Source organism: Oenanthe melanoleuca, chromosome 3 (genome assembly GCF_029582105.1).
Source record: "Oenanthe melanoleuca isolate GR-GAL-2019-014 chromosome 3, OMel1.0, whole genome shotgun sequence".
NCBI classification, from domain to species: Eukaryota; Metazoa; Chordata; class Aves; order Passeriformes; family Muscicapidae; genus Oenanthe; species Oenanthe melanoleuca.
In genome coordinates, this window is record NC_079336.1 from 38,419,532 (window position 1) to 38,440,501 (window position 20,970).

At 36.2% G+C, this 20,970-nt stretch overlaps 1 protein-coding gene across 1 annotated transcript in view; it reads right to left on the reverse strand.

Moving 5' to 3' along the window:
* Positions 1–20,970, reverse strand: part of FBXL4 (F-box and leucine rich repeat protein 4) — a 52,439-nt gene that overhangs the window by 18,361 nt on the left and 13,108 nt on the right. The window contains exons 4-6 of the mRNA XM_056487675.1: positions 18,110–18,455; positions 12,059–12,303; positions 3,503–3,716 (exon numbers count right to left, since the gene is read on the reverse strand). Coding sequence (XP_056343650.1) covers positions 3,503–3,716; positions 12,059–12,303; positions 18,110–18,455 — 805 coding nt within the window. The remainder of the gene's footprint in view (positions 1–3,502; positions 3,717–12,058; positions 12,304–18,109; positions 18,456–20,970) is intronic.

Genomic DNA, 20,970 nt, shown 5'->3' on the forward strand with positions numbered 1-20,970 from the left:
CACTATAATATGGCTATCACATAACAGCTGCACTACTACACAAGGCATGAAAATAAGTGCACCACAGTGTGACTTTGGAAGATTAAAGGAAGAGCTTAAGAAAAGAAACAAAGCTTTGCTTTGGGGCCGGGTTAGGGAAGAAATAGTCCGCAGCTTTTAATTAACTTTCTATAGAGAAATCTTAAAAGATTCTTTAAAATTTGTTATTTTTTCACTGGAGACAAACAACAGGTTGTTTCTCCCCCTTCTCAGAAGAACTGTGTCTGGCATAAATCAGAAATTCTTCCAGACTCTCAATATAACAAGAGCCTAAGTCTTTTAAAATACTTTTATCCTTCTGCAATTGTTTCTTCAAATTCTTCTGTGAAGTTAATGCTAAGACAGAGAATCTAAAAATTAGTAGTAAAAAACCCAAACAACCTAACAAGGAAATCTTCAGAAGAAACCAATTCTATTTCAATCTGAGTGCCACTACTGCCATAAATATTTGTAATTACAAGCACCCCATACAATAAAAGAAAATGTAAAAGATGATCTTGTTAAGACTGTCAAAAGCAATTAGAAGTCTACAAAAATTCACAATACTTTTTTTTCCCCTCCATTTGGCATTATACAGCACTAGAAGAAAGCCAAAAATCAACTGTTTGGGTGAGGGGATTTTCTTGGCACACTCTGTGAAAGAACTAAGTCAGAAATGACTTGGCATCTGCTATTCTACCACAACGATTAAAAAACTCATTGGATGCAATGTCAGAATGTTGTAAACTTCTATGGAACCATGCCTTTTGGAAGGTGCAACTGGGCAAACCAGTATGGCCTGCAAGTGAAAAAAAGAGTCTACTTCACAAATTTCAAGGTATCATACCTCCACATCTAAATATCTAAATCATGATGCAGTAGTCCCCAAAAGCATGGTTTTTTTAACAGAAAGGAGAATGTAATACATTCGAAATGCAGAAAACCAAATGTAGGATAATGGTGAAATACAATTTTCATCTAAATCTGCTCCAACAAGAAATTGAAAAATATGATTCCAGGATTATTTACCCTCCCATTCCCCCCACACCCCCAGTATTTCAACGCATCATGATAATTTCAGTTACAGACGTCTTGGTCTATGTTAAAGATACAAAGTACTGTGAGGGGTTTATAGAGATGCATGCTAAGAAACACATGAGAGTCAGTGGTTTAACCAGATAAAAGACCCACAAAATTAATTTTAGGTACTTATAAAGTACTAGCCATAGTTTTCAGAAGTTGTCATACCTGCTGGTTGCCCAGAAAATACTCATTTTCAGACTGCTTCTAAGATTTTGAGTCCTGAGGATAAATATCTATTCTCAGTAGCTTATTTTTTACAGAAAAGCCCACTTGTGGGGACAGTAAATAAACATTCAATAACAAAAAAAATACATTATTTCTTGAAACTATACTTGGATCTAGAGGTCTACAGAGCTATTCAAGTTGCTCACCTATTGGTCTATTTTTCACTATATGTTAATTTCCAGCTAAATGAAATGTTACAGAAAATTTCAGTTATAGAAATTGGCAGGGAATCATGTGTCAAATTAGAACTAAATGGTGGCCAAAACTGTTTAAAGCCTAAATAACCCTTTACAATGTAGTTTTTGTACCCTTTTGGAAGAACAAGATGCCCATGTCGTCCCCGAGAGAGCTATCCCCTGCAAGTATCCAATCACTCTGTACCCAAAAATTATTATACCTCTTAAACAAGCTTAAACAATAATTTTTTCAAATTTTCCAGATGAAAAAAGGTTGAGCTTTGTAACAAACTGAACTTCCTGCAACTTAGAAAAGGCTGTTACATTATGTACAGTATTTCAAGTCCTTACACACCCCTATGTAGAGTATCCTTCATAGTATCACATGTCAGAGATTCCCAGCCTTCTTTATATCTATCCTCATACCACAGCTACAAAATGAGTAAGTTGCTACTACACAAATGTTATTGATGGAAGAAGTGTAGCATACAGAAACCGTGCACCTTGTAACTGGCCAGAGTCAGAGATCAGGAAAACAAAGCTCCCAGGCTAAGCCTTCAATTAGCATCACCAACACTAAGAGAATCACAGAAGACCTAAGCACGGGGCAGGAACTTCTGTAAACTGTTCAGCCCAGACCACCTGACTCCAGCTCAGCTGGCATCTCCAAACCTACTGAAAAACACTGTCAAGAGATGCAAGACCCAGTCCCTCTCCAGGATGAAGTCCCCACCCTGTCCTTAAATACCACAATCACAAGGGTATTTGAGTGATGCTTTCTGACATAATTGCAAACAATTTTCATTTATAGATTCAAAATAAACATGGCAGCAAACAATTTTCCTCCACACCAGAAGCTGGCATTAGAACAGGGATTCTGTTCTCTCTTGGAAGAAACATGCAAAGAAACATAATGAAAAGGAAGACAATTGAAATGTATTTGTTAAAAATCAACTCTCCATCTCCCCCTAATGCACATGGATTATAGGACCGTTTTTGAGGTATCATTTTTGAGACAGTGATAAAACTTCTGTCTCCAAAGCTTTATGACACATTTAGAAACACTGATGCAATATGAACACTTGTAAGCATGAGGTAAGAGAAGAATGAGGTGGAATGAGCTTTATTAAAGAGTGCAGGTGTAGCCTTTCAAAAGCCTTGACTCTTCAGAAACAGACCCAGTATAATTTGCAAGCTGGGATTCAGAATATACGGGGGCACCTTTTTGTTCTCTACAGCTACTTGGTAGTGCCAGGGGCACAGCAGGGACTGGGACACAGCGATTACTGAATTAATTCAATGAAAGTAATAGTCTCTGCAGTTAATTAAATTACTGTATTTTGATTTTGCTTTATTTGGTCAAATTATGTCCTCCCTTATGTCTGCAAATCTGTTTTACACCTTCATTCTTCCCCCTCACTTCACATTACAGGCTCAAACAACCAAATTCCACGCTGTGAGCCTGACATGAAATCAAAAAGCACCATCAATGCCCTGTATTGCACAATTAACTGTCACTGACTCAACTTGATTCCAAGAACCCAGCTAAAGCCTTTCACCGTTTTTTTCCCACTATTTGCATGCAACTCTTCATCATAAAGATTCACACCCAAGCCAATGGAACTTTGCCCATACTGAAAACCCTTTAAACAATAGCTCTCAAAAGTATAACACAACCCATAACAGGTTATTTCTGAAAACTCTGTAGAACATTTTAATGGCAGCATTAACGGTTATATTGCTCATGGCATAAGAAAATAAGAGTTATTACATTTACTGCTATAATTCTTCTGGTTTTTTTGCTATACAAGATTTCCGGTGTCCTCTCTTGCAGCTGCCCAAGTTCCAAATTTGCTTTTGGTCAAAATTATCAGAGATAAAATCTATTTACATTCAAAATTCTAATTTACTTCTTCATTATTGAAAAAAAACCAAACCCCAAACCAATTTTATCAGGATTGAAGATACTTATTGTGAGGGTTAAAAATAGCTGTTCTTACCTCCACTTTCGTTCTGTAGAGAATGAGACGCTTTAGGCTGCCCACTTTGGCTATGTGGTTGAAAGCCTGAGGTGGTATTTTATCACATGATGAGAGATTTAATTCCTGAAGATTTGGACACATTTCAGTGATGACCTCCAAGCACGTTTCATTGAGGAAATGGCCACAAGACAACTCAAGACGTACTAGTTCGGAGCCACAGACTTTCAGGAACCTGTAAAAGAATCCACTGTTTTAAGTGAAAAATTAATACTTTCAGGTGAGAGTCTGAATACTGTCAAAACTTTAGTCACATAAACCAGGAAATAATTCTTTACAACAAAGACACTAGTCTTGAAAATTCTGTTTTGGTTTAGGAAGTTAGAACATGCTTTTTCTTAATATTAACTCTGGGACAACGGAGCAAAGTAAAACACTAATCATGTTTGAAAAGCTTTTAAACAGTCACAAACCAATTTTGACAATGGCCTGCAACTTTATACCAATAATTTCGTATTTATCTCAGAAAAATCTGCAAAAGTAAAAATGAGGTTAAATAAATACTTTTAAATTAATGAAATATTCAGAAATGTTTTAAGACTTTGAGAAAAAAAATAATCATTCTTTTCATTAACAAGTTAGAATCAACACTTGCTAGCTGTTCTAGAATACAAATTCCTGAGGACTATTTGACTTTCATTGGAATTATAAAAAAATAATATGTCATATAACAAAAGACCCAAAATTTAGAAACTTTGATGGTCTCTATATTTCGCTTTCCTGTCAGAGATCTCGTGTCAGAAACTCAAGCTATTTTATCTCTAATCCAAGTTTTAACCAAAAACCCAAACTTAGTCCCTTTTCATTTCAAAGATAACTGCTAAACAATAAATTAACCACTAGGCTTGTAAGCTTGATATTTAGTAAGATAAAAAAAACCCACACATTCGCCATGCTTACGTTATATTTTGATAGTTCCTCCAGTAGAAAAGTAGTTTCTTAAACTACAGGCCAGAATGAGTTTCCCATGTTACTTCCTAGAATAATGGAGCTACTTGTGAAAGAGCATGAATTAGTTTCTCTTAATTAGTATTCTGATTTGCTCTCTTACCAGTTCTATTCAACAAAAATGCTCATGCAGACAAAGCAGCTTCAGGTTCTGACACTTCCACCAGGAAGTCAGTACTACTTCTTGGGTTTAACTGATGCAATAGAAATGCCAGACAGACACAAGGCTCCTGCTTGCACAGAAACTACTATTGTTACAAGGAAAGAGTTATTAGCCTTCCCAAGCTTGATCATGCTGAAGCTTAGGATGAAATTGCTGCTGGTCTTAGAAGACACATTCAGGGAGGCATGACACCAACACTAGCCCAAGACTTGAAATCCATCTTTCAAGATCCAAGTTTTCAAGCTGCCTCCTTTCCTTAACTTTCATTACACACTCAAGTCATACTTGCCATCGTTATCACCTTTCACCTTACATATTACATGGCCTTAGTGTGATTATGCAGATCCTATGCAATACAGAGGGAAAAGGAGATTCCAGGGTGGCATCTCCATCCCTGGATGTATCCAAGAGTCACCTGAAACCTTGACTGACCTGATCTAGCGCTGGGGACACTGGCACATCAAGTGGGAGCTTGGAGTAGACGACCTTCAGAGGTCCCTAACATCCAACATTTCTATGAGCCTAAGCAAACAGAAACAAAGAGAGGGTCTGAGACACAAAAGGGGACACATAAGCCCCAGAGCCACAGGAGTTCTGCCATCTATGGTCTCCAAGTCTACTCCTCCACTGCTTTTTTGCTAATTCTGCAGTCTCTATTTAGAATCTATTTTAGCTTTAAAAGTCAGAGTTTAATCAAACACCAAGCAGTTTCCAGACTGCATGCAGTGAATTTACAGAGATTTGTAAACCTTCCTGTGGGAATGTCAGAGCTGAAAATGACACGACAATTCACAACAATTAACATTGGGTATTTAAACATTTAAGTGCTATTTTAGACTAGCAATACAGTTCAACACTGTTATGGAGAAATGCAGGATGAAAATCCCCTGGAAATCAGAGTAGAGATATATGGATACATTGCTGATTACTAATTAGCCAATTTCTCTATTTAATGAGTGCTTTAACAACACATTCACACAGCTTCTTTCATCAACAAATTATCAGGTTTGTTTGAATGATGGCATTTTCCATAAAACTTTGTCAGTCACCACTTATTATACCTCTGGCTTTTAATTTGCTAACAAATAAATATTTTATGAATTACTCCATTACAGTAATGGATGTTAGTTTAACTGCCATATAATTTAACAGGGCTTGGCTGTTAAAAATGTTAGTAGAGATCAATGCTTTTCTCTTTCTAGGACTATTAAAAGTTAACATTACCAGGTCAAGGAAACAGCCAGTTAAGCCCCTAGACTTGGAGAAGAACTCCAGGCTCACCAGCTTGAGGAGTTATTATCCTCATAATGTTTTATTTAAACTCATAACACTTGAAACACACAGGGAGATACCAAACACAGCAACAGCAACAAGCATTGCCCTTCATGGCTTTGCTGCCTTGTTAGAAAAGATTATTTAGGAGACACGAAACAGAAACAAAAGGGGGATAAGGTACACGCAGCAGCAGGGTACAACAGTGAACAGATATGCATTTAGGAAAGAGAACAGGAACAGAATTAGGAATCTGAGAAAGTCACCAACCAGCACAGGGCAGAAGTGCACAGTCCTCTAAATGATGGGGACACCCCAATCTTTGTTTGCATTAAACAGACTGCTCAGGAGAGAGGTTTTTGTTGATGTCTTTCTACATGGATCTTCACATAGAGTCATATGGCAAGGTAGAATATGAGTTCTCACTCTTTCAAAACAAATGTGGCATGGTCCTCATACCCCTGAGACTTAACAGTCCCTAAGTGACTGGCTCAATTTAGCTAATCTGAAAACAAACAACACCCAAAAAAGCACCTTCTACCAAAATCAAAATTTCTACACATTTATTCACATACCTCTCCTTTAATCACTAAGGACTGACTGGTTCCTGTTCTCAGTGTCTCCTCTGTTCTGCAGTCATCCATCCCTTTTGTTTTTATTATCAGTATTTTATACACACCATTTCTGAAGTGATTTCTCATCATCCCTTAATGTTTGCTATAAAATATGACTGAGCAACCTAGGATAATGTAAACATGTACATTTCTCTTGCTAGACACTGGATTGGGCATTTCCCTTGAAGTTTATCCTCACTCTAGACAGCAGTATTTCAGGCCTTATAGTTCATTTTTTGAAGGGGGGAGGGGGACCATGTTTTGTTGGTTTTTTTTTTTCCCTGGGGGGAAGAGATTGTTGTTTCTAATAAAAAAAAGGAGTCTCACTTTCCATCACCTTCTGCCTACTCTGAAGAACTGCTGCTTATTTTCAACCCCTTCAGCTTTTCGGAAGTAAGTTCTAGTGAAGTTCTTCTGAAACACCAAATAGATCTATTAGCAGGTATTTGCTCAGGGTGATGTTAAACACATCATGATCACAGGGTCACTTAGCCCACTGAAAATTTCCAATCTTGTAATTAATGTGTACATCATTAGCATATCTCATGATCCAAAGTTAAAATCCAAGGTAAAAGACAGAATACTCTTTGTGTCAGAAGGTAAGATCTCCCAAATGAAATTCTCAAAATATCTTTAGAAATGTGATTATGCAGGTACTGAACACATCACATTTCCTCCAGTGGTTTCTGGAGGAACTGCACTTGCTACAGAATCAACACTTAGCCTAATGATCCTCATTTACTCTATATTCCACAGTTCAAAATTACTAAAGACCCTACAACAAGCAGGAGTCACAGTTCTGCTCTCTTTCATCTTCTCATCCTCCCCTAAACACAATTAGCTACGTAGTTTTATATTGCTTTAGTGCAATTAACACAATAGTTTTCTATTATTTTATTATTATTTTCTATTATTTTATCAAATCTTTTTTCAATTAAAATCTTCAGTACTGATTTTACACTCACTGATATATATTTGAATTTGGTATCCAAGAAAGAGGGTGGAAAAGGGAAGTAACCTCCGTTTGTGAACAACATGGGGTTGGACAGAATATTTTTTCTTTAGCACTTCTCCCTTGTAGTATTACCTTACATTAGCATCCACACTAGGGATGTTACCTCTGTTATTTGACAGATATAATATTGCCCCATTTGCCAGGCCTTCCTTGGTATCAGTCTCCTAGAATCAGTATTTCACAAAAACAACTATTTCTGTCTGCTTCAAGCCAACTACATGCTCCCTCCAGCTACTCAGGATTCCTGTTTCCAGAGCCTGCCACCAGATAAGCAAAACTCACCTGGATTTTATTCTTCCTCATTTTACTTCCAATATCATAAAGTCCCGTCTTTCTTACTTAGTTCTATTTATACGATTACTTGCACAAACTCATAGAGGACTTTCTGCCTTACAATTACAATCTTGCATTTGGTTTGTGGAATTCCATTTTAATATTCTTCTTAAAGACATATTCATACATTTTTTAAATTCAGTGATGCTTTTCCTTTCAAGACTGCCACATTTCTTACCACATGTACTTGTAATAAAAGTGTTAAGGTTGGTATGAGTGAAGAATAACTGGGTACACAGAGGTGTAGAAGCACGAGAAAGAACAAACAGAAACACAAAGGCTGGAACAGAGGTGTGTGGTGGTGGAAGTCATTAGCAGGTCACTGACATCCTTGAACACTTGTGCAAGGGCACAAGTTTCTCTGGGCACACAGATTATGAGATGAAGGATAGGAGCAGCACAGGATGGTGAGACCACATGCCAGAAAAACTGATTTGGACACACATCTTGGTTCTCTTGGCACATGCAAGTATTCACGCTTGAGAGTGAGACTTTGTAAGGTAATTTGTAAGGTAATAAAATTAAGTCACTTTCCCTTCCTCTAGCTATTCTAATTGGTACAATGTTATTTTTTATTCTAGCACATATTACACCTCCTTTTTGGTAAGCAAATCCTAAAATATGGCATGTAAGTAAGCAGAGCATTAAGTACCTGATCTTGTGCTTTTCTCAACACATATTAAACTATTTTAAAAAAAACATGCAAAACAAACATTGTAACTTACTCTCAGTTACAGCCAACCCTAGTTTTACCAAAAACCTCTGGAAATTACAGACCTTTTTGTTAAATTGAAAATCCCTGTAAAATCACGCATTATTCCATTTTCTGTGACTGTTTGGTGCATATTTCAGTAATTTCTCTGACTCTCCTGGCCAGTTTGACTTCTAGCAAAGCCTCACCATATTAAACATTGTCAAAACATACTTCTACTGAGGGCAATAAAAGCCTTCAAACGTGAACAACAAAAGTGTTAAAGAAATATTCCTGGATGTGCTTGGCATGCAAATACTGCATCACTAACCTGAAAATAAAACACTATTAATTCATTTTCACAGTGAAAAATGTCAGATGTAAATAAAAACCCTAATTACTCAGATATTTAAAGCAAAAGAGTTTAAACAAGTTAATGACATTATCAGTGATCCAAGGAAATCTGCATGCAGAACTCCATTTTTAAACTGCCATTGTCCTTGAGCTGTTTAAACCTCAGAGCTTTTATTCAGCATCTCAAAGTTCAGTACTCCTCCAATCAACTCCCCTCACTCTTCCTATATAGGTCCTACCCTCCCACACTGATATTTCCCCCTGGCATGAAGAGATTCACCAGACCTCTAAAGCCAAGAGGAATGCAGTGCTGCTTATGTAATGCCTGCTGTGAAATCTTTGCTTATTCCCTGTCATTTTGCATTTCAGACTCCTGAGACTGCTCAGATACTACTTTCACTTTTTTTGTACATTTTTAGTTCAATCTAATATAAAGTTTAGTTAATTCATATTATATGCTGAAATGAAAAATTTATGAGAGTAATTTTTAGCCCTAAGGAGTAGATGCTATCAATAAGTTAAAATACCTTCAGCTTTGCCTCAGGATGTTCATATGCCTGAAGCATTCTGTCTTCTCATGATAATACAGTATTTGCTCCAGTCACATTGCCTAAAATTACTTTTAAATTCTTTTCACTTTAATACATTTTTGAAGAAAATATGTATTTCCAGTAATTTCTTAGTATTTTCAATCATTTCATGCATATATGAAGATTTTTAAATGACAAATTTATACAAGCTACTACTATCAAGACTGTCATAAGAAACAACAGATAAAAACATTTTTGAAAGATATTTTACAAAATAAGATTTAAGCAAGAGTTGCATTTAAACATACCCTGACTTGTACAAATCATAACTTAAACTGTACAACTGTAAGAATTAAAGCAGCTCTACTGGTTTTGAATTCAACACTGCCAATGTAACTCCAAATGCTGAGACAAATGCAAAAATATGTGTCCTGGAGAAAAGGAAAAACGGTGTGAATTCTTGTTTATGTGCTCTGGATGCTGTAATATTCTGCAGATGGTGGTATCTTAATGTCAACCAGGGCAATAAAACTATAGAATTTATTGACAGATTTATCTGGCAAGGAACAGTATCTCTTACCAGGAAGCTCCTTTTTCAATAGGAGTTACATTAACGCTTTTGAAAAGCAAGTCTTGTTCTAATGAGTCTCCTCTATTAGTAGATACTTTCATAGCAAATGAGCAACAAATTTTCCTCTCCTGGAGGCCAGCAAATTTGACAAACATGCTGATAAAGACTGTAGAAAGAAAAACTTGTGTTGGGGATTTTACTAGAAAGGACTTTTACAGAACAAAGGGTTGCAAAGTTTTTTCTGTAATAGAAAAACATTTTAAACCAGATCTAGTTACAGTGGAGAATTTTTGTTTCAGAAGGGAAAATTATAAGCACAGTTTAGACATGCAAATTATTTAGCTTATAAAATAATTTTTATAAGCTTCCCTCTAAAATTTACAATTGAACTGCATCTCCCATTCCCAGACTGCACCCATCTCTTCCAAGAAACACTTTTTCCTAAAACTAAGATAATTTCAGAAATGCAACAATGTCAAAACATTTTTCCCATTTGTTACAAATAAATATAATCCCTTATAAGAAATATAAACTGATTATTAATCACAGATTATTAATAGACAAATAATGAATATTTATTATTTAAAAATGCTGTGTACACATAAATCTTACTAGCAGTTCAGCACTGAAGAAAAAAAAATTAGTAGTAATAAAGAGATTTTCAACTAAGTGGAAGTCAGAAATGCCAGAACTGTAAAGTTTTTAAGTCTCAGAATCTGGTAATAATTTCTTCCAATACTACAAATAATTTTAGCAGTCCTGTATGCTAAAAAAAAAAAAATAAAAAAAAAAAAAAAAATCATGGAAACAAAAAAAAAATAGCTGCCACAAAGATTCACATATGTTAAGTTTTCAAAAGACAGACTTAATAGCTAAGCATCAGAAAGCAGGCATTTCATGATTTCAGAGTTGAATTCTCAATTAAAGCTTGCATATTTATCCTCTGCATAAAGTATCTTAACGTGAAATCCAAATTTAAGAGAAATTTTTGTACCCAATTCACCAACTAGTCGATGTCTATTTTCTAATACCAGCAAGCACTAAAAAGGCATAGGATTACTGCATTATACTAGAGGGTCTGGGAAAACAGAAGCAACATTCCCCTCTCGACAAAGTATTTCTTCAAAATATTTTAATTCCTCGGGTAAATAACTTAGGCACGAAAGGAGAGAAAATGCCTGCATACTTGAGTTTATCTTTTTATTCAGAAAATGAATGAGAGTTAAGACAACTTTTTCAGATATATTAAACATTTCTGTTTCTTATCAGTCAATTTTTGCTTTCACCTGCCATTGCTGATTACCCCTTAGTTGAAGCAACAACTTTTGTTTAAATGAAATGCATTGATAGAAACTGTTTAACTAATGCAAATGAGCAAAGAAGCAAGAAATGATATCTTAAGAAAGCAGAGAACATGGCTGTTATACAGAGAAGAATCTCTGCAAATTTGCTATCTTAATGACCTACACCACAGTCATATTTTCAGCTCATTGGAATACACACATGCAACCCCCCTGTTTTCCAACAGGGCTAATGTTTTAAATCATTTTTATGAAAATATTTGCATTTACATTGGACTCCAGTGATTACTTGGCTCATACCATGTGAGCATGCAATCAGTTTATTACTGCAGCCTTTCTAATACAGTCCTAGTGATGACTCATCTCTACAAAGAACAACCACAAACACTTTCCTTGCGAGATGGGTTTTTGATAGCTCAGTTCTAGCAGAGCGTTTTAGAAGCCCAGAAGAAGGCAAAAAACACGGCTTCCCCTGGAAGCAGCCTTTCAGTCACAAGCAGCTTGGAACATGCAGACTCTACAGACTGCTATGGACTTCTGCTGCTATATTAAGTTTCTCCTACTGTTTTAGCTGTTCCTTTTCTCTACATCGTAACAATCACGCCCTTTATAGTAAATCCAAGACTTTTTTGCCTTTTAATAAAGTTTCAAATACTCATGAAACTACCGTGCAGCAGCTCTGCAAACAGAGCTTGTCAAAACATTTCTGTACATTTAACACTGACCTGCTAAATCCAGAAACAGAGATGGCTCCCCTGTTTCCAGTCCAAGATAAATTCAGCCACTGGATGAGAGTGCAGCGAGACTGTAGGTACTCCAGGGATGTGTCATTAATCCTTGCCCAGTAAGGTTGTAAACTGAGATGAATGTACTGTAGAGGATCACAGCAATGTTGATACAGTAGCTTACAAGTTTGTGCTAGTCTACACAGGTCTGGTACTGTAAGGTGACTCAAAATCAACTGGATGAGCTATATTAAAAACAAGAAAAAAAAATTCACAGGTGGTCATACAGTGTTTAAAATGTTAAGGGAAAACTGCAAAGAAATAAAATATGTTCTAACTTCAAAGAAAGTGCAACCTTTGACTTAAAAGTAACTCCTCAAATAAATCAATTAACTATTAAATAGATCTGCACTGCCTTCTCAATTTGACAATATGCTAAACAAAAAAGGAAAAAGCAGATCAGCATATGAAAGTGACAGGAAGCTTTCAAATCAGAAGTTTCTTTACCCATGCTAATTTAAACAGTGATATATATGTAAACACTCTGTTTATATATTTCCTTTCACTTAGTCTGCTCTTTCATTGAACAGAACACAGAACTGGCATCCTCCTTCTTCTCTGTATTTGGTTTTTAAGATGGGAGATCTTTGCAAAGTACATGGGAAAACCATACCATGTCCCAGTTTCCCCACATCCTGAACAAATTTCAAATTTATTCCTCTTCTCCCTGCTTTAAAAACCAGTGTTTTGTCTTCTGTCTTATGTCCTCTCCCCTAGACTACACAAGCAGGTAAAAAATTCAACATAATCAGATCTCCTTTTACAATATCTTCCTTGCTGTAATACTTTGAGAGCATTTTTGTTCTACACCAGAGTCAAATCTGAAAGGCAAAACCTGTTTTTTTAAAAACTGTATGAGTTGAATCATCTCAGCTTCCAAATAATCACCAGCCTTTCTGACTAGCATCACTGTAACAGTTTTTGTAATAACTTATATCACACTCAGAAACTAAGAAATATCCCTCCTCTCCCATCACACTCTGTTTTCCTTTCCAAGGAAAGATGAACACACACATAGACATAAATACTCGCTTCAGGAAATAACAAAAACGCCCAACAAAATAAATAAATCTCCTTTAGCTTAGGAACTGAAAGAAAATGCACTTGAAAAATGAAATCTAAAAATTAATGCTTACTTTACCAGAGCTGTCTCTAGCAGCTGTAAGTACCTGCACTCAAGTTATATAACTTAAATTGACTGTTTTCAAGCAGAGTGGGAAACAGTAACTTCCCAAAATGAATCAGCGTAAATTAAAAAACCACAAGTCACAAATCTACTTAAATGGAAGAGAATCCTGTGGCCCTTCCAAAATACCAACGTTTCATTTTAATGTCTTAGAAGGATTCATCAGACAAATCTGCCAAAAATCAGAATAAAATCCATGACATAAAAATGAAAATAGAACTTTTTGTAAGATACAAACAGATTGTACTTCCAATGTATCACTTGCAGCTACTTTCTACCTCCCCTCCTCCCCCCTTCATTTTTGGAACAACAAAACAATTCAACTTCCTGCAAAATGGAAAATGTTACTTCCTACTCAGCTCCAGATTTAGTATTTAGATTTCCAACATGAGCTACATATCTTAAAAAATTTTAGTTCAACTCCAATGCAAAAATACAATATTTGATACACTCAAATTTCTTTCATGCTTGGTTTCAAGCCTTTCATCTTCTCTTCTCCTTGCTTGTCCTTTCCCCTAAAAGCAGCCCAGGCTTTTGTTTCTGCAGGTGTTTGGAACTCTGATTGATGCAGAGGACCAGCACAGACATTTCAATGTACCAGCATATAGATAGATAAGATAGATAGATAGATAAGATAGATAGATAGATAGATAGATAGATAGATAGATAGATAGATAGATAGATATAGATAGAAATACGTGTGTGTGTGTCCATATATGTAAAATTATGCATGCACATATATTAACTGCAGTTATATTATAATCAGCAAACTTTGCACCGAACTGACATTTAGGAACTATTGACATTTTGAAACCTAAAATATCCAAAATAACTAGCAGCTAACAGACAATCCCAAACGAATATCTTTATTTCTGCAAACTTAACAGCTAACTCACACTATGCAAGTCAGGTAAATATCTATTTTATTAATGCCTTTCCCTCAGATTTTTCTCCCATGGTTACTTACTAAGTTTTCTAGAGCTGTAAGCTCAGCAGAGGCTGTACAATTAGCATAATTTATGTTTACAATTAATGTGGCATAATGTCTGATAAAAGCAAAATAATACAAATTTCATTCAATGAGAAAAAAAGTTATTTTGTAACTTCTGAGCAATACAGAGAATGGTGGATGAAACCATAAATGATTGAACAATGTCCATTTACACTAATTAATGACTTCAATGAATATTTTGTAACACCCAAGATATCTTTCCACAACTGAGATGGAATCTCCCATGTCTCAGTCAAAAAAATGCATCTTTAACATTTTACTACTTCATAATACATAGAATGAAAACATACATTGAAATGTCACTCCTATGATATTACGTTATAAAGAGGTTTTTTCCTGGCTTTTGATTAAAAAAGATAACCGGTTCAAACCATACAGGCAAATAACCATTAATCACCATTAGCCTGGAGTCTGGTGTCTGTCAGGAACATGCTTTTTGTGCCTGTGTACCCTAGCATGAACTACAGTTTGATATCACAATGAGTATTGACATGATGTGCTGTACTGTGCTACACTGTGCTCCTGGTGATTCCAAGAATGCTACAGAACTGAGTATCTGCTTTGAAAGCTAATTTCATAATGCAGTTTCTCACCAACAACAGTTTTTACTGTGATTTTATGAAAAATTATGACAATCATTATTATTTCACACTTTCTCATGAATCAATCAGTAAAAACAAAGTTTATTGGAAAAAACAATAGAAAGAGGAAAACAAAATACAATTTATACAACACTGATTGCCTTTTTAGGCTATGATGGACTAAAAGTACAAAAGTACTTCCTCTCCCATTTCCAGGGCAAATATGGCACACACCAGCTTTAAAAGCCTGGTAAAAGGTTTCCAAATCACAATTCAACAAACAGAAGTACACAAAATCACAGAAGTACATAAAATTTTGTGCTGAGCACAAATAGGATCCTGATTCCTACTCAATCCATATTTTTAAGATCATGGTAGTCCCTGATTGCAGCATCTCACAGGCATGTATTTCGAACTACCAAATAGAAAGTATAACATCTTAAAAGAAAAAGAGAGGAAAGAAATTTCCCACCCACTACAAAGTTTGCTTATAAGCCCAGACAGAATTTCCACTCCTCAGTACAGGGGGCAAAACTTTACCAATGGTGCAGTTTCTAATAACACCTATTGAACCAGAAATTTCTGTAGCTTTAAGTTTTTTGCTGAAAAACAGCAAGCAACAACCATTTGAATCTAGTAAAATACTTTCTCTGGCTAGAGCACAACAACGCACAACTTGGTTTTGTCAGAAAAGAATATCTGGATGCTGGTCAATATCCATAGGTTTTTGTAGAACAACTTTCTACAAATTTCCTTTTTCAGTTCTTCCACGTGAAGATGAAATGGTTTTCCAATAAAAAAATACACTGGCTTATGCAAAAAACTCATTCAGAAACAAACAAATGAGCAACTTGCAATTTTTTGACTCTTGCAGCTAGAGCTGCTACAGCTTAGAAACCATTTAATTAGAATTGACATTAAAACATAGGTAAAGGCAAAGGATATGTGCACAAAGAGGCAAAGAGAGAAGGCAAGAAGAAGATAGTATTCTAGGGCATTTAACATTCCTCAGGATAGTTTAACAAAACACATATCCCTGGTTGCACAACAGAACAACTTGCACCAGTAAATGCACGCACGTTTAATAGTGCATGTGAATACCAGCAGACATAAACAGCTCATAAAGCTTGTAGGCAGTTTTCAGAAAAACCAGCTTCCAGAAATGACAAAGATGTCATTTATATCTTTCTATACCAAAATTTTTTACAAAAAATGTATTTTGGACTGGAGCATGCAGAGTCTTCTGACTCTCCTCTCTGGAGGAAAATAAGCTGGGTTTTTAGTAGCCAGAACATTTTGGTGAATCTGAAACTGCACAACATATATGCAGGTGTTCCTTAGCTTTCCCAAAAGCTTTGAATTTGTTCAGGCCTTCAGGGCTCAAGTATTCCTGAAAAGCCAACTAAGACAAAGGCCTTACTCCTTCCTTTACAAGCAGTGCAAGCCAGTCAATGAACTGGGAAGGAGACAAGGACATGAAGTCTCTCCTCTAAAATCCTTCCTCAATTTTAAGGTAGTTCTGGAGAAGAGATCATAGCTAGTACAAGTACTTCACTGCTAATAAGTGCTGGCTAACACCATTCAAGATTAGGGAAGGAAAATTCTCTTACTAGGTCATTCAAAGATTGTCAGTTTCTTCTACAGAAGCCTGAGCCTCGGGAAGCTGAGCATTTTTCTAATTTTTATACAGGAGTAATCTTAAAATGCCTTTAGAGTTCACACTGCAGCAAACTATTCCTAATGCTATTCTGAGGAACAACATACTCTATGAAAGGATAGTCTATGGAAAGTTCAGAAATACAACAAAGGCAAAAAAAAAGGCTGGAGGAATTGCTGCCTACTTAGCAAAACCCACTCAGCTTGCATATTTTGTGAATGACAGAGGGTAGTATGAAAAAGTTTCAAACAGCTCAAATAAGGAACAGGCATGCTCATGAAAACTTAGAACAGTTACACACTGTCCATCAATATACCCCTACAGGTACAATTTTTCCTGTAATGCATCAATCAAAAGGAGTCAGCAATTGCCTTACTTCATCCACAGTTTGAACACTTCCCATAAAAATCTGACATTTTTCAGTCTTAAATACAGCATGCAGGGCACCGCTTCCATACCCAATGTGATAAAAAACTGTCACACTACCAAGTACAACATTTTTGTTGTTCTGATGCCCAATCCTTCCAGCTGGACTAGAAAGTAGGAAACTGGGATTTCTGCTGTCACAAAACCAGTACAGAAATAGTCTTTTATAGTTTTCTGACAAATATTCCACCCATATTTTCACTTTCTTTAAATCAAAGGAGAAGAAAAAAATGTTTTCGGTATTGACAGACCATATAAATTTATTCACGAAACCAAATGTTAAAAAATGGATAAAAAACGGAAGCTGGTAGACAAACAGAGCAGCAAAACACAATAAAGTACATGGAGACAGAAGTTCATACGAGTAACAAGACTACAAAAGATACTTCCTAAATTAAAATTTTAATATGTGTAATCAACCATTTATGGTTTGATTCAATGATCTTGGAAGTCTTTTCCAAACTTCATGATTCTATGATCATGCAGAACACAAAATTATATAATCAATCTCTGATATTCTAGTAAACTACAAATCAATTTATCCAGCCTTTTCAAACAAGAAAAATTCCTACATTCAAATAAAGTTTCATCTACAATTAATTTCCTTGAATTACTAAAACCAACATGTTTTCAAACTTTCAAACAATTATACAAAGTACTTTCTTTACTTCAGTAGTGCTACGCAAGCACCAACAGTAAAATATATTAAACACCATGTGTACTCTGGGGAAAAAACAACCAAACATCACTAGAGCTAACTCACAATAAAGTTAGTATCCTCATTTATTATTCCACTGCATCAACAACAAAAAAAACCCAAACCGAACTCAAGAGGTTTGGATTCAAGAGAAGACAGTAAGAGTTGTTACATTCTCTTTCCTCTTTACAAGCACAGCAAACTTCTCCAGGCTACTAGGGCACATGCAAATATCTAACATCCACCCATGGAACCAGACAGACTTACAGAATTCAGGCATACCTATACAGTAAATGCAGGAGATTCACAAGGAATGCAAGGAGCTGAGAAAAAAAAGCAAAAAAAAACAACAATTCTGACCAACATCCTCTAAAGCACCTTTGCACCCTTAACAACCAAGACAATGATTGAGAGTAAACATGCTTTTCTTACCTCATAAGGCAGTTTATCAAAATATCCATTAGTTGGCCATTCCCTGAGGGTAACAATGCTGAACTGTTTATTAAGGGTGTCCATTCCACACGCAAATTTTTCTTCATCCTCCTCTTCATCTATATCATTCATATCAATCATTGAAGTCTTAAGTGAAAGCACAGGCCTCTCTTTCACACCATGTAGTACTACTGCATCCAATTCAGTGTAATAGTCCAGAAGGGAGCTGTTCACTTCCAGCCGGATTAGGTTTGTGGGAAAGTTTATCTGTTTGATACAAGGTGTGAACTGCCGAGCCTGAGGACCATTCACCTTTGTAGGTGCCTCAGACCAAAGTATTTCCCATCTGTGAAAAAAAAAAAAAAGACACACATACAGTACAGGAATTAAAATCAAAGTTACGTAAGCAACTCCTCAGCACAGTAAGAGGGCAGCATCATCTGTCAAAAGTACTTAGCAAGCAAGAAGAATGGCTGAAAAGATGATTTATGAAATTTACATTTTCCCTAGATTTGATAAATATCCTATGGATGAATTTAACAGGACACACTAATTCATGGCCTTGACATATTTTCTCTGCATCACTGAATAACAAAATAAGCTGTAGACTCAGTCACTTGTGCTAGTTCTGTCTGTGCCCAGGTTCTTCTAACATCTCACAGGTAAGGCAATCAAAACAAATAAATTACGGATGTCTTCACAATGATGACACGTTAGTGTAACTACACATGGTACAGTCTTGCCATGTAACCCAAAGAGAGTCATCTGACCTCTTATTTCTGCAAAACAAAAGAAAAAAAACCCACCACTGAGACTCTTTAATATCAAGCCTGTTTAAATTACAGTATTAGAAATTACTAAGAAAAAAATAAATTATATTTTATCTGCCTAGGCAAGCAAAATATTCCTTTAGAAGTAATTCACTGAAAAACTAGCAAAGTAAGTAGAAACTTCAAGTCATTATTGAAAGGGTCCTTTGCAAAAGATACTAGAATTTCCAAACTGCTGAACTGAAAAGCCTTTCTGTTCTTTGGCCCAATGACAGTCAGAAGTCCAAGGCATGCATAGAACACATCCTTACTTTCACACAGACCCCAAATCTCCTCTAGTGAGTGACAGAGAAATGTGCTGAAGAACAAGTCTGGAGGAATCAAGTCTTACATTCCTTAGATCTTCAGCATTCCCAAACCTGCCTCAAGGCTGAAAACAGAAACATGGTCTTTTATATCTGCATGGGTGCTTACTCAGTGAATGGAGATCCTCCAGTCACTTATGTCCATATTCTTCCTCCCTCAAGTCTAGTTAATTCCTAAAAAAGAAAGCCTCCTGCAGTTACTACTGCTACTCCTTTTGACAATATGCTTACCTTGATACTAATCCAGACACTTCTACATGTACACCATCTATCTCCCATGACCTTAGTCCCAGCTTCAAAGATTTCTCTGAGACTTCTTGTCCCATCACATGAATCTCACAACACTCTATCTGCTCTATAGCACCTCAGCATCTTGGCTTTCCCTACGAGACACCACTTCTTTGAATTAACAAGTATTGTTCAACACTGGTACCTACTGCAGAACACTTGTGAGGATAACAGGGGAAACAGTAATTAGAAAATAAAATCAATCGTGCTTTACTTTCAGAACCAAATGCTTAAACTCTTTCCATCATAAAAGAAAGCAAAACAAATGTAGGGTTTTTCATTAAAACATTGCACACAGCATAAGTAAAGTTTACAAGTTTGATATTTTCTAGTAGGAAAGTTAAGAAAATTAACCCATATTGGCTGAAACTTCCATTTCACAAAGGACATTTTCAAGTATTCACAAATAAATTTTCCTATCCTGCATCATGCTGCTCTCCAAGTACCTTATAGTGGAATGGGACACTTGCAGAACTTATGTCCAAAGGAAAAAACCCACCAAAACATCATGAACTAAAAACAAACATACAAGAGCAGTGAGCATATAGGATATCAAAGTACTAATAGAGGAGAGTGGACAGCTCTACCCAGAAGTAGCAGTTTTCACAGGAGAGACACAGTACCAAGAAAAGATTTCATTAATTTACAAAATGAATGCCAACCCATGGCAAAGTAACAGCTGTAGTCCCACTGTCACATCCTCTCACATAGGTCGATTCTCTAAGCAAATACTTAGTTCTGGCAAGGCACATGACCTTCCTCGAACACTGTCTGATCACCATCTGACATTTAGCTTAGTCACTTCCATGTACCCACTCAAAGTATCCTTAGGGAAACTCAAGGCTATTTCTTCACTAATCTAACACACATTGGACCATCAACTTCTAGTAGAATGTGTCTGTTATTGACTTCTCCTTTTGGACCTTGGAGAGAGGATTATCTAGCAGCAGCAGAGCTATGGAAAAAAATTAACCAATAACCAGCTCCAGCAAGCAGAAGCCAGTCTTTGTAATAAACTAGAGAAAATGGAAGACACATAGCATGACTTCACAATCTTGTGCACCTTCACATTGCATACCAAATGCTGATAAACAACAAAACCAGTGATAATTTTCCACTCTCCTTGTCCTACTGTTTATTTTTCATCGACAGCCCACCAGTGTGACTTCAAAGGAGTTAGCTCCTTTGTTTATCTGGAAAATCTCAAGTCTATCAGGTTGATTTGAAGATGTTCTCTGCCTTAGTGGCAGCACACTCAAGAGCAGGCAATAGCAATTGCTCTGAGTCAGGGCTGGTAAATCCTTCCCATGCTCTTCACCCATTACTACAAGTGGAAGCGATCTCTTCCTCTAGGATCACCACTGAAACAGGCTGCATGTAATCAGAATGGGAGTGAAGAATTCACATCACGACCAAAGAAGTCTTAACTTTCCAAGAT